The 13,954-nt window shown below is 39.5% G+C and overlaps 1 protein-coding gene across 13 annotated transcripts in view; it reads right to left on the bottom strand.

Annotated features, from left to right (window-relative positions):
• The window catches only part of TENM2 (teneurin transmembrane protein 2), a 1,431,609-nt gene that overhangs the window by 131,839 nt on the left and 1,285,816 nt on the right, over nucleotides 1-13,954 (bottom strand). For all 13 annotated transcript variants that reach the window (XM_074960653.1, XM_074960654.1, XM_074960659.1 and 10 more), the window contains one exon: nucleotides 12,112-12,213. In XM_074960653.1, the coding sequence (XP_074816754.1) occupies nucleotides 12,112-12,213 (102 nt within the window). The remainder of the gene's footprint in view (nucleotides 1-12,111; nucleotides 12,214-13,954) is intronic.

The following is a 13,954-nucleotide window of genomic DNA, read 5'->3' as shown; positions in this document are numbered from 1 at the left end:
ATCTTTGTGCTGCTCCCGTCGAACAAAGCTGCCCTAAATCTGACATAACTGTTCACTAGAGAATCCTCCACAGTATAGGGGGATCGTTAGATTGAGTGGCCCCAAGACCCCTCTTCTCCAGCTATTCCATCCATCTCGTGAAGGGTACGTGGCCAGGAAACAAGGGGAATGGCTGAGCTGTCCTTATGCTCTGGAAATTGCTAGCTGTTGTAAGGGCTCCTTAGGGCTGTTGGCAAATGGCACAATTTCAAGGAGCCTTCAGGCTGCTCGTACTTATGCTTAGGAGTTTGCTGGCACAGATCAAACCAGGATCAGGAAAAAGCCGAAGTGACTTTAAGCAACTTTTATACACCACATCCTGAACTGCAGTGAACACTCAGCTCAAGATTTGGGCCACAACAGTTGAAAACTACTTCCCCCTTTACTTACCTGCTAAGATATTAGTTCAAGATTCAGTGTTTTCCTGTTTCACTAACACCTAAGGAAGTTTAAGGAATGCTCCCTGTCCCTTTTAGTTTTAGGAATGTCATCAGCTGTTGCAGGAGATATACAAAAACCTAAACTTTGGTCTGCTAGTTAAAATGCTTTGATGTCATTGTTAACCAAAAATGATGCCAGGTTGTGGGACTCTGACAGGACTGTGGTGAAACAGGTATGCACAGAGACTCAAAATACATGGTCATTGACAACAGCCATGATCTACAAGTCTTTAGTTCTGTGGCCCAAACTTGAGGCTTACCAAGTTCCCTATTCTAGTTCTGTCAAACTGCACATTAGTAAGCAAGAAAGGGATTCACAGAAAAATTTCCAGAAGGACAAAAAACTCATCAGGTGTGTCAAATCTCTGACATTCAGAAACCATGTGGGGAAAGCAGCACACGCTGACTTAAGCACTAAAGTATGGATGCTTTAATTAATCCGGGGTGAATTTAATTGCTTTAGTTAAGTGGAAATTGGGTTAAAAATGATGCAGAGCATGCTGGGGTGTGTTAAAAACATGACATATGAGTTGGATGAATCGATAAATTAAAAGCGCACAGATGTTTTAATTAAACCCAGGGAAGCTAACGAAGATCGCTAGAGACTTTTAAGCCTATGATTAATTCAATTCATTTAAAATACCTGTAGAGATATGGGGATGCCTCCATTTTGAGAGTTATAAAAAGTTCTCAATCGATAAGTACTTAAGCTGCTCTACAAAAAAATTCTAGGGTTTTTTAAGAAGTGACTGAGCAGCATTAATTACATAATGAATATTTACATCCTTCTGAATGCTCAGGAAGCATTTGCTTTGGCCAAAATTTATCAAACAGGTCACCGTTTTTCTCATTATTATTGTCGGTGTGATCTTAGGTGTCAGAGTGAAAGCTTTTTCTATCCCTTCCTGCACTGTCCTACAAATTATCTACCTCCATTAGATGGCTGCTTTGCTTACAGATATTATAACGTAAACAACAGTCTCACAAAGATGAGTGTATCTCTACACGTGTGTTTACCAGGTGGAATATTGCACCCTGTATCCTGGGACTAATCATTATGGACCCATAACAAATCTTATATTGTAAGCTCTTTGGGAGCAGAGATTATCTTTTTTGGTCTGTGTTTGTACAGTACCTAGCACAATGGGGTCCAGGTAAATGACTAGGGCTCCTAGGTTCTACAGTAATACAATTAATAATCACTAATAAACCAGCCCCTAGCAATGGACAAATACAAAAAGCATTCAAATATGACAAATATTTAGTGAGACAAATGTGGACCAAATATCCTTTGTCCAATACCTGACTCCATATTTAATGGTAGATTGAGGAGGTGGGAGCCTGTTTGCCACCTCCACTAAGATGAAGTGAGGAGAAGTAATGCAGCTAGCCACCCCTGTGGGTCTAGTTGGACCCTTAAAGATGCTGGGTGAGGGAGACGCCACTGTCTTCTCTGAAGAAGTGTCTAGGGATGAGCAATGGTGCTGACCTGCTAGGGAAGGGTTTCAGGCATGCGAAAATTGGAACTGGAAGTTCTTTGGGGACTGGGAAAGGGAAGGGAACATCTTAGTTGATATTTGAAATCAGGTGATTCAGGGTCCAAATAGTACACTAATACAAGCACTTCTGCTTTCAACTATCATCATTTGTGATCTGTGGTGAGCACTAACATTGGTCCTCGGCTTTGAGAATCCTAGGAATAGCGATTGTGTGGCTGATAAAACCCAGGAATGTACACAGCAAGAAATAGTGTTTTCTATCCTCCACTGAGGAGCATTTGAGGGAAATAGAAGTCGAAACAGACAATTGTCACAGGCAAGCACCTGGGAACCTAAGTTAGAGCTCTGTTAACTTCATCACCGAAAAGAGGGAGGAGGAAGGGATATCTAAAATATCTAAACTTGGACACTTCCACTGCTCTTCCAGTACAGACAGCCAATGAGGGTAAAAAACAGATGGGGTTTCAAGCTTCTAGGAAAGAAGAGAGAGAAGAACAGTTAAATAGCTGAACTCTCTTGCCCAATGTACAATGCCTTAAGTCCTCCTTACAGGTCTACAATAGACATGCACTGACTCACCATGCAAACCTCAACACACACCTGGAAAAGGACAGGGGAAAAAAGAGGCGCCTCTTTAAATATTTTAGATAACATTTTGGCTAACTTTCAAGGGAAGAATGTGTAACCCTTAGCCGCTCCTGTGGCAGTGCTCTCGTTAGGGCTGCCTGGCTAAAGCCAGCCTAACTGAGGCAGCAGCCTGGCCAGAGCTAAGATGGACTGCGGCAGCAGACTGCATAGGGTTGAGGTGGGTTCCTCAGTATAACTTCTAGGTGTTTAATACCAAAATATTCTCAAATTGCTTTGGGTCTCATTTTAATTCACATTATATAAGTTATCATTGTTATCAAAAATGGTTTAACTGAAAGATCCTTAAGTTACCGAGTTCTATACATATAAACCTGCTACAGATATTGAAATTTGTTGCTAAATTTGAGCAGTGAAGTAATTTCGTTTGAGCAAGTAAAGCAGTTTGGCAGCTAACTGAGTTTAATCCAACTGGAAGCGTTGGTGTTTAATGCAGATGGGTCCAGGCCAAAGATTCAAGTCTAGATTCAAATTCAGATTTTAACATCTCTAAAGAACAGGGACATTCAGAGCTGGGGGTTTTGCTTCAGGACCATTCATTCCTATTACTTATATATGACAAACATATAGGGAGTTGGCACAACAACTTAATTTCATTGCTTAATTTGCAACAATGAATGCAGCTCCACTATTTGCTTAAATGATTTTTAGCATCACCACAAAGTTTTCATGATGATGCCACCTACAAGCCCAAAGAGAAAGAGTTAAAACTAAATGGAACAAAAAAATATCGGTGCAAGGCTATGGAGACAACGTAACTTGAAAAGAAAACAAAATGCAGATTGTAACACCAGTAGGTAAGCTAAGACAATTAAACACAAAAATAAACTACATTTAAGCAATGTTAAGTACACAAGAGGAAAGACTTTATGTCACAGTGAGTAAAACAGCAGCCTTGCAAAGCATGGTTGTTGCAGAACAATGATTCTCAGACTTTAGCTGAAGATACATATACTGGGAAAATATTTTTAACTCACCATAAAGGGGCTGATATGGTCTGGAAAATCCCAGGTATCTCCAAACATGGGATGCCAACTTCTCATGCATTGGAGACCTTACTAAAGCTCTTAGCCACAGGGGATCCATTGACATGAACATTAATCTTAGCTTCCGCATGTATACATACATGCATTTAGGTGAGGGAGCAAGACCTGAGACAAAGCACACTGAAGTCACTGGAAAGACTCCTATTGACTTAATGGGCTTTGGATCAGACCCGGAAAGAACAAGTGAGTGTGGGCCTTGCTCACCTTTTAATAAATCTGAAAATCTTATTACAATGCTGTCCACGGAAAAGCTGTTAAGGAGGACATTTTCCCAGTGTTTCCAGAAGCTTTCAAGCATTGGTAACAGCAGCACAAACTTTCTGACACTCGCCGGCCAATGTACCTCAGTCCCACTTTGAATGAACCATAGATTCATAGATACTAAGGTCAGAAGGGACCATTATGATCATCTAGTCCGACCTCCTGCACAACGCAGGCCACAGAATCTCACCCACCCACTCCTGCGAAAAACCTCTCACCTATGTCTGAGCTATTGAAGTCCTCAAATCGTGGTTTAAAGACTTCAAGGAGCAGAGAATCCTCCGGCAAGTGACCCTTGCCCCATGCTACAGAGGAAGGCGAAAAACCTCCAGGGCCTCTGCCAATCTGCCCTGGAGGAAAATTCCTTCCCGACCCCAAATATGGCGATCAGCTAAACCCTGAGCATATGGGCAAGATTCACCAGGCAGATACCCAGGAAAGAATTTTCTGTAGTAACTCAGATCCCACCCCATCACCCCATCTAACATCCCATCACAGGCCATTGGGCCTATTTACCATGAATATTTAAAGATCAATTAATTACCAAAATCATGAAGCAAGATAACTCTGTTGCCATGTCTTTGGCCTCAGTCTCTAACCCCGAAAGTAAGATGCCTAACTACTGAGGAAATGCAAAAGAAGATGTGCTCCTTGGGATGAGAACACTGTGGAATCAGAAAACCATTATGTCATACAATCTCATTACTTTTCACCTACCAGTGTGGTGGCCAACTGTGGCATCTGGCAATATGGACAACATGAGACACACTGCACTATAGGATATAATATTAGTGTATAATTCTATGTATAATCTGATGCCAATTTATATCTTTGTTATAATTCCCCCAGTCAGTCCTTTCCATCCTCTAACCTACTACCTCCTCCACTCTCAGCTTTGAGTCAGTAGATATTGGTATGCTGCCCTCAAAGATCCAAACTTCTTGCCTGCGAAGTGCCCTCTTTCTCACCTTCTGAATCCTTCTTTATTCCTCTTATTCCAGCAGTCCTTCCTATTCGCTCTCCTAAACAACAGGCTTGCCTCCATTACACATACTGTTGTCCTCTCTGTGTTAGACTGCCAGCTCTTTGGGAAAGGGAACATGTCCACCTCCAGTCTTGCAAATCGCCATGCACATGCACATACAAGGAATGTATGATAGCATGGTGTGATATAAAGATTTTATTGGCATGAGTTTGGAATGGCCACTTTACTCATGGATGATGAAGCCCTGAGAAAATGATTAAAGGTCATCCAAAAGGAATGCTAATAAAATCATATACCACACCATCATGTATTGTGTATATACCACATGGGTTACAGAAAAACTATTTTAGAAAAGCTTTAGAAAGCTTTAAAAAAAGGCTATTTCCTCTGCCTGTAAAGCCATTTTCTTTAGTTATCCTGAGTCCAACTCAGCGTTCAAGGAAGGTCATAGAAACCTCTAAAAATGATGACCTAAAATTGTTTTTGTATACCAAAATTGTAGTCACTTTAAAGACTGTTATCTCAGATGTTCACAAGGCTAGAAGCTGGAAGCTGGTAATCATCTCTTTCCAAAAATACCACTTATAGCAATGCAGGGATGGGAGGCTTCTTAAAGGTCTTTTTTGCATGGGCTACAGCATAATCTGTGCACCTGTGTCGTAACAATACTTTCCCCGTACGTGACAATACATTAATAAATGTCCACAATGGCCCTGTCAGGTATTGCAGAGGTAGCTATATGTTCTTGAAGGACAGTAAACTGAAGTGCAGAGTGTTGAATGACTTTCCTTAAGTCACACAGGGAGTCAACAGTAGAGCTATAGATAGAACTCAGAAGTCCTGACTTTCCAGTCCCATGTTTTAACCTTTAATATTCAGTAAAATCCATGTGTGGTGGGGTGAGATTTTAGGACTAAAAGTCAGAACTCCTGGGTTCTATTCCTTGCTCTGCTATTGACTGGCTGCCTGGCTTTGGAGTGAGCACCGCTAAGAATGAGTTTAGTTCTTGGCATCGGTTTAGATTGCCAATCATGATGCTGGATTTTATGGTGGGGACACCTGTCCACTAGGAACTGGATTAAGGCCACAAACTCATTTCACAAAGCCCATGGAACAGCTGACAGATGCCAATGACCATCCATAACTATCAAGCTGGGCTGCAAGTCAATTTATTTGTTCTGCAGTTATATCTGACATGTTTAATGGAGCAAAATACATTTTAATGATGCAAATGATGTAATTTTTTAAGGGCAGGCAGCACTCATGTGAAACTGGGAAGAAACTCACAGTAAAAGTGAAAACTCACACTAAAAACACCATGCTAGCTTTGAACCTGGAGATCTTTGCATGACAACCAATGATATTGCTCACCTGCCAGGAATGCAGAAAATCAGCTGAAAAAATATGTGATTAGCATGATCAATATTTGGAAATTTATAATGCACTCATCACTAATTGCTGATTCACATAGGCTAAAACTTCAGAACAGGCACATAACAAAAGGTAACCAGTCTTATCTTGGTAAGAGTTTGGAGGCTGCATAAGTTCACAGTGAGACCAAAAAGCAAGGAATGAAAGACACTTTGCAGCTTCTACTGCAGTGGATACAGAAAGAAATACCTAAAGACAGACATAAGAAGAGATGGTAGGAAGGAAGCTGAATACACTGAATATGGTCAGCCCAATACCTTGGTTGTGGGGTATGTGTCAGCTGCAAATCATGAATACAGCATTTTAAAAAGAAATAGTACCTATTTGATAAATATATTCCACATGCTGAAACACTTCTTGAGCTGTGAGCTCACGGAACGTATTTGGCAGTAAGCTTTTTTTTTTGGCTACCCTTTCTCCTTTCCTCCCTCTCCCCTCTTGTCACTTCTGTCTCCTTCCACCATCCTTCCTGTTCTCCTTACCCTCTGGCCTCTTTCCTGTTCTAGCTCTGCTGATCCCACAAACTGCATTTCACCGTTGGGCACCCTTGTTTTCCTCTTGGACTTCTGTTTTGTTGATGTGCCAAACTGAAGTGATTCAGTTGAATAACACACCACAAGCAGTGAATGGGGTAGCATTAAACATGGACTGAACATTTCTCCCTCACTGACTGAGAACAGAGTAAAGGACCATCAGCCAGATAGGCAAGAGGCCAAGGCTATTCTGTCACACACTATTCACTGAATGTGCTAGGGTCTTTGGTGCACCTGTTCTATATTCACCTCCTATAATTTCAGACCAAATTAAGAAGACAAGATCATTTCCATTAATCCTACACAAAGGAAATGTTACGAAGGGCTACTCATTAGCACAGGCAGAAGATCACTCACTCACCATAGATAAAAGAGATGGCCCCCATCTGATGTATAGTGCAGAAATGAACTGAGTGATCAATAAATCAGCAAGATGCCCTTTCACCTTCAAGTACTTCACACTGCAATCCCTCCCATACCCATTTTCAATGGGAGCATTCTGGGTGTTAGATTAGGAAGGCAAGGCCAGCCAACCTAATTGTTGGCATGGGGCTTGATATTTGCACAAAGGAAAATCCCTGCTCTGCCTACAAGTCTCTGAATGACCCCAGGTTCAGAGAGTGCCAAAAGAGTTTTACCAGCCTCTAATTAAAACAGTTTATGTTTTGTAATATTACCATTGTTTTTCTTCAATGACAACCACGAGAAGGAGGAGCTGTCATTTTCAGTAGTTAGTAGCTACTTATTTACCCAATAATTTAGCATCTAACCTGTTAAGTGTTTATACAGCAGGTCAAAAGCACACATGTAATATAGAAGGAGTGATAATGATAAGAGCTTCCATCTTATTAAAGGCAACCATTAGAAATACCAAATGCTTTCAAAATAAAGAAAAGAAATATGCCACAATTTTGTATGTGCTTAATAATTATTTTAAACATAAAAAAGGAAGAGCTCAAAATGAAAAAAATAATTTAGAAAAAACCTACCCTTGTATTTATACTTATTAAAATGGCACCATCCTTTGCCAGCAAGCCAAAAACAAACAGAATGAAAATAAAATAATGAAAAAGCCAAACAAGAAGAATAGGAAAAAGCTGAGAATAAATAACTGAGATCTATTACAGCCAGACAGGAGAAGCAACTGATGGAACATGCTACACATTGCTGGTTTAAAAAAAAAAAAGCATTTTAGATCAAGAAATTAATCCAAACAAATTGGTTATTATATTGCATAATTAATGAAATTTATCTGCTAAATACCAGCTTAATGGCCACCATCATGAGCTATCACTAGTTGACTATTAACTTTTCTTCACAAATCAAGAATGCCAGTCATCAGCTCTCAAACAGTTCATAGCAAATTTTGCATCCTTTCATTTATGTAGATGTTTATACCATGCTCATCATTATGGTATCTGAACCCTGTGTGATGTTGCATTTGGTATAAGTCTGGGCAGAATTTTACCGTTTGAGTTTAGCTAAACAATTTCATAATGCAAGCTCTAAGTTCACCTTAGAAGGTACAATTCAAAGAGGTATGAATACCAGCACATTTGCAAAACAGTATGATGATGGCTTTGGATAAACTTTTTTTTTTCCTGAGGGGAGAGAATTTGCATGCCCTTCAAAACATTATAAGAGTAAAACAAATTATAGTAAGTTTGATACACTCCGAAGATGCTAGATCAGTTGGTTTTTTCAGAAACAAATACTGTACTGCAAATCTCAAAAAGCAGCGCAGTAGGAATCATACCTGCTTATTGACTTAGCAAGGGACATTGGCCAATTGAAAGCACCTAAATCAGTGTTAGAACAGGAACAGGAAAAAGCATTAGAGTCTGTCAAGTTGAGGAAGAAGATGCATTTAATACCTCCCAAGAGGCATCATGGAAAGTATGGAAAAAAAACAACTGAACACACAAAATAAATGTAACACAGTGTCAAACTAACATAATCATGTCTCTACAAAGTGCATATTCCTCGAATTCCTCCTTGACACTGTTTTGTCTCTCTGTCATTGGGCACTTTTATGGCTAATACTTAAGGACATATTACCACTTATGAAGTTACCAGCAATACAGTTCAGTTTATGGCCACTTCTGCACAGGTTTAAAGCAAACACATATTTTGAAGACAGACACACACGCACTGAATTATCCTGTGAGTTACAAACTTTTACATTTCTGTGATGCTTCAATCACTTGAGATTAAAATGTAAAATGAGAAATTTTCATGTGGTAAATGAAGGCCTTAGTCAGGTTAAACTCCCACTGATTTTAAAGGGAATTTTGCCTGAGTGAGGATTGAGTATAAATGTCAGGATTGGATCCGTAATGGTATTAGCTTTCTCCACTATGGGTGAAATCCAATCCACTCACATGAAGCCTGAGTACTGGGGAGGTAGAAGCCACCTTTCACTCAAATCCAGGGCTAGGCTAATATTCCAGCCTATGGTTTCTGCGAGTAGCTGCAGTTCTTGCATGGCAGTCACATGTAGTACTGGGGATACTGGATACACACAATGTAGGATCTGTGGTCCCTCCCCAAGCCCATCCCATTGTGGCCTTCCACCACAAACTATGGGATGGCGTGATGACCCTTCCCATGGCACATACAGGGTGTGCAGGCACTCCCTCCGCTTGCAAACCCCTTAAGTGGGGTTAGATGTTGCGAAGGGCTTTGCATTGACCCTCTGTAACAGAGGTGAGTTTCACCCTATATGAAGCTGTTACACTGTTGTATTATTGCATGAATCAAGCTCTAACAGCTGTTCAAGGAACCCCCTAATTCATACTTCAGCTACATTGGCCAATACTCTAGAGATTTCTATGGACAACTGGAGAAAGTGAACTGTATGGTGTTTTGGAATTCAGAAATTAAAATCAGTTTGAAAATATATTATCTACAAACTGAACTAATAGCTAAAGGCTACCTTCATTAAAACTGATATACGTCAGTATATCATGTTATTATTTTAAGCTTAGCTATACATAGAATCCTAATTTGAAATTCTGCCCTCTCAAATGGCTCTCACATACAGTATCCACTGGAGTAGAAAGAAAAATCCACACAAAATGAATGGAGATATTAAAAGGCATATTCAGTGGGTGAGATATTTATCATGCACACATGTGCACAGCCCTACAGTTGTTGGTCTGTTCCAGACCAGTAACTGTATGTGAATCTATCTGCACATGTACATGTGAAGTTTGCATGCATACACATTTTGCTCTTTTACAGGCACCTAAAAACATAGTCCATGGTGTTTAACTACAAACATTAATAAATGGGAAAGAAATTAAGGGCTTCCCAGAATTCATGGAACTTACTACTATACTTGTGCTTTTGAAAGGGGAAAGACACAACACATGGAAGACAAGAGCAAGAAAGATTGGGAGAGGCCTTATGTGTTGATTGAGTGGTGCTAGTAGACTTATTGAGATATAACTGTTTGACAAATGTCCTAGAATATGACGGTTAGTCTGATGGAGCCTGAACAGTGTTTTCTGCCATAAATCTGAAGTACAGTATTAAAGCAGATTTTGTAATACCTCTACACCAAAAGTGGCTTAGTACATATAGAATTATTGCTGCATAACGCAGAAGGCACATAAAATGTTTAGTGGCCAAGATTGTGGTGTCTAAAGAGTGGCAGTCAAGCATGAAGTTACGACACACACTTTTTCACAGAACAACAACAAATAAATGTGCATCAGTGTCAATATGCATTTACAGCACACACAGTAAAGCCGTATGCTTTGAATATATACAGCGGTCTCCTTTGTAAAACTTGCCAGTTATCTTAATGTCTCAGATAATAATGTCGCCTTGGTATTCCCTACAGTAAGTATAAGTGACAAGGCTAGTACTGAAGTATACTTATTAATTTATTTAAGGCAAAATGGGGATATTTTTAAGGGTCACCACTGAATCTGAAATAGTATCCAAAATGCATATTTCCCCCTTTGAACATTAATGAACCCTCACTCCAAAGAAAACAATCCCAAACAGACAGTACTGAAAGTTTTCAGAGTAGCAGCCGTGTTAGTCTGTATTTGCAAAAAGAAAAGGAGTACTTGTGGCACCTTAGAGACTAACACATTTATTTGAGCATAAGCTTTCGTGAGCTACAGCTCACTTCATTGGATGCTGTAGCTCACGAAAGCTTATGCTCAAATAAATTTGTTAGTCTCTAAGGTGCCACAAGTACTCCTTTTCTTTTTGCGAGTACTGAAAGTGTGACATAATCCCACACGAACCAGGAAATTGAGAGTGAAGCCTGTTTTAAAATTACACCACCATGCCCACGAATTAAAGGGATCTCCACAGAGCAGTTGATTATATACAATATTGCTCTATTGCAGTAGCTAGGCTAAGCCAAGAGTATCTTCCCTGACTCTCAGTTTTCTGGCTTTTGTGTGTCTGTGAGACCCTGAACATGATTTGAACTTTATTTTTTGTAGTTTAATATGTTTATCAGAAACACTACCCCTCAAAAATACCTACCTCAACTTGGCTAGAAGCATTTATTACACAACACCCCAATATCGTCCACACATGGATGTGCTTTACATTTGTGGTTAGCTTTGGAAATTGTGACACTGGATCTCATAGTGTTAATTCACTGAAATAAGTGTCTAGGGTAGGGTTATTTTTATACTTCCCTTTTATATTTTTATACTTGCCTGAATATAAATCTCTCATTCTCATTCTCTGAAAGTCCTGTAAGTATTACAGTTTAAAAAGATTACAAGATTAAAAAAAACCCTTTATGAATTAGAAACATGCTTAGCCTAGAAAGAATATATAAAATGTACAAATAAAGAAGATCATCAGTTGTCTATTACAGGTAAATTAATGATTATCAGAAAGCACTCATGGTAATTCAGCTGATTTTACTGGAAATGAAGCTATTTCCTTTTATTAAATTCTTCCTTCCTACGTATCTTGGCACAGAAACTAACTACGCTTATCCAAGCTCATCAGCAGTGCAGCATTATTTTCACTTGACCAACTGCTTTAACTCCATCAGAGCGAAGATAAAAGGGTGTGTGTGTGTTTGTGTGTGCGTATGTTTGTGTATATATATACACACACCTTTATATATATATAAAATCCAGTTCTTGGATCTCAATAGAATCCATGTAACTAACCTGTTCTGGAGATCCACTCCTATGTCAAAGCCTAACACAAATTGTAGAATAATAATTAACATAGGGTAAATGGTACCTTTAGCACAATCAGCACCATGGAATCCTGGAAAACAGTGACAGACTCCAGATACACACTCGCCATTCCCATGACAATTACGTGGACAATCCTGCACTGAATCTGAAAAACAGACATCAGAGACACATTAGTTGTTCCTGTTCTTGGCTGCAGAAAGAAAGCTAGTGTTGTATGTATACCCAGTGCAAGTTTTGCATTCAACTTGATAATGACAGGTCACTTTTTAAAAAATGCTAAATATTTACTGTGACACCAAGGCACCCCCATATTCGCCACTGTCATATAATTATGATATGTTGTGTGAATGCCTAGTGAGATGTCATTCTAAAAGTCTTGATCTGCTAAATATGTTTGGATTCTATGTGCTATCATTGTACGTGAAGTTATAATGTTTTCACCTGACTTAGGTAAGTATCAACCTCATTTCACAGATAGGGAAATTGAGATACTGGGAGATCTAGTAACCTGCTCAAGGTCACACCTACATTGACTCTTTGGGAGTCAGAATTCACATGACTCTGTGAATGTACATTTCCTTTCTAGGCTAATGTCACACTTCAGGATTCTGAATAGAAAACAAATCTGAAGCACAGTAAAGAATTCAGATACACTGAACAGACCATAAAGTGAAATAAAACTCAACCAATAACCATCAGCTAGGCCACCGGATAGTATTCTTGGTAGTGGTGAAAACAAAAGCCAAAATGTGTGACTCTTAAAAAAATGCCATTTTGTTGTCTTCTGAAGAGGACACCTGATTATGGAAAGATTTGTTTCTTTTGCTACACAGCGCATGAAAGTACTTTCCCTGTGTCCACATATTTAGCGTGGTCTGTGGCTGACATCTTGCCTGACATTCTCTCTCATGTTTCATATCAAAGAGGTTTTCAGTTCTCTCAGTGCCTCTTGTTAGTGAAAGTTCTGATAATAGATATATGTGGAAGAACCTCTGAACTGGATAAAATACTGTACTTTTCTCTGCATTTCAGTCCGATTAATATCATTGCTCTATCAAGATATCTACATGACTATTAGACCTATTACCTTTGACCTTCTTCTAAGATGTAGTCCAGACCTGGCAACATTAAGACAAGCAGTTTATCACATCTCAAGGAGTAGTGTTTGCAAGATGGGTCAGGGGAGTATACCAAACCAGTAAGGGACCTGTACAAGAAAGTTCACATGCCATTTGGAGTTGCAGAAAACTCTCTCAATATATGCGTGGACTATCTGTCTGTTTGTGGGTGTGTGCATGCATGTGCAAACACACAGACACTTATAAAATCATTTGTGGATTATTCATATCTCACACTGCAGCTTACCAGAAATAACTGCTCCTAAGACTAAAGATTCAAGGCTGGACTATCCTTTCACACCAGTGTTAATCAGGACTCACTTGAGTAAATTTGGTGGATTTTACCAGTGTTTTCAGTGTACTATACCAGGATGATACCTGAGAGGAGGATCAGGCCCATAGTGCATCTGTCTTTTTAGCATTGATCCTTCAAGCAATGAAAATGTCTTCCCTATTTTTCACCATTTTATAATGTCTCCCTTTAGGTTGTGGATCGTGATCCCCCTCCTCCTAGCTGAATAGGACCTGCATGAGACTCACAAATTGGACTACTCACAAAGACCAGCAACACTGCTTCTTAATTCCTTAATCAGCAGAGAGGAAATGAGCAACTCATAGGCTATGAAAATCTTTCACTAAATAGGGGAAACTCACTTGTGGTTTCAGTTGTTGCTGTGACAGTGACACTCAGCAAGGTTCCCCTAGCACTTCAACCAACTTCAACACATCTTTTGATAAAGACTTGGGACTTTGGCCTGGTTTTGGTTT

The sequence above is a fragment of the Natator depressus genome, chromosome 8, assembly GCF_965152275.1.
Source record: "Natator depressus isolate rNatDep1 chromosome 8, rNatDep2.hap1, whole genome shotgun sequence".
Lineage (NCBI taxonomy): Eukaryota > Metazoa > Chordata > Testudines > Cheloniidae > Natator > Natator depressus.
This window is presented reverse-complemented; position numbering and strand designations above follow the sequence as displayed.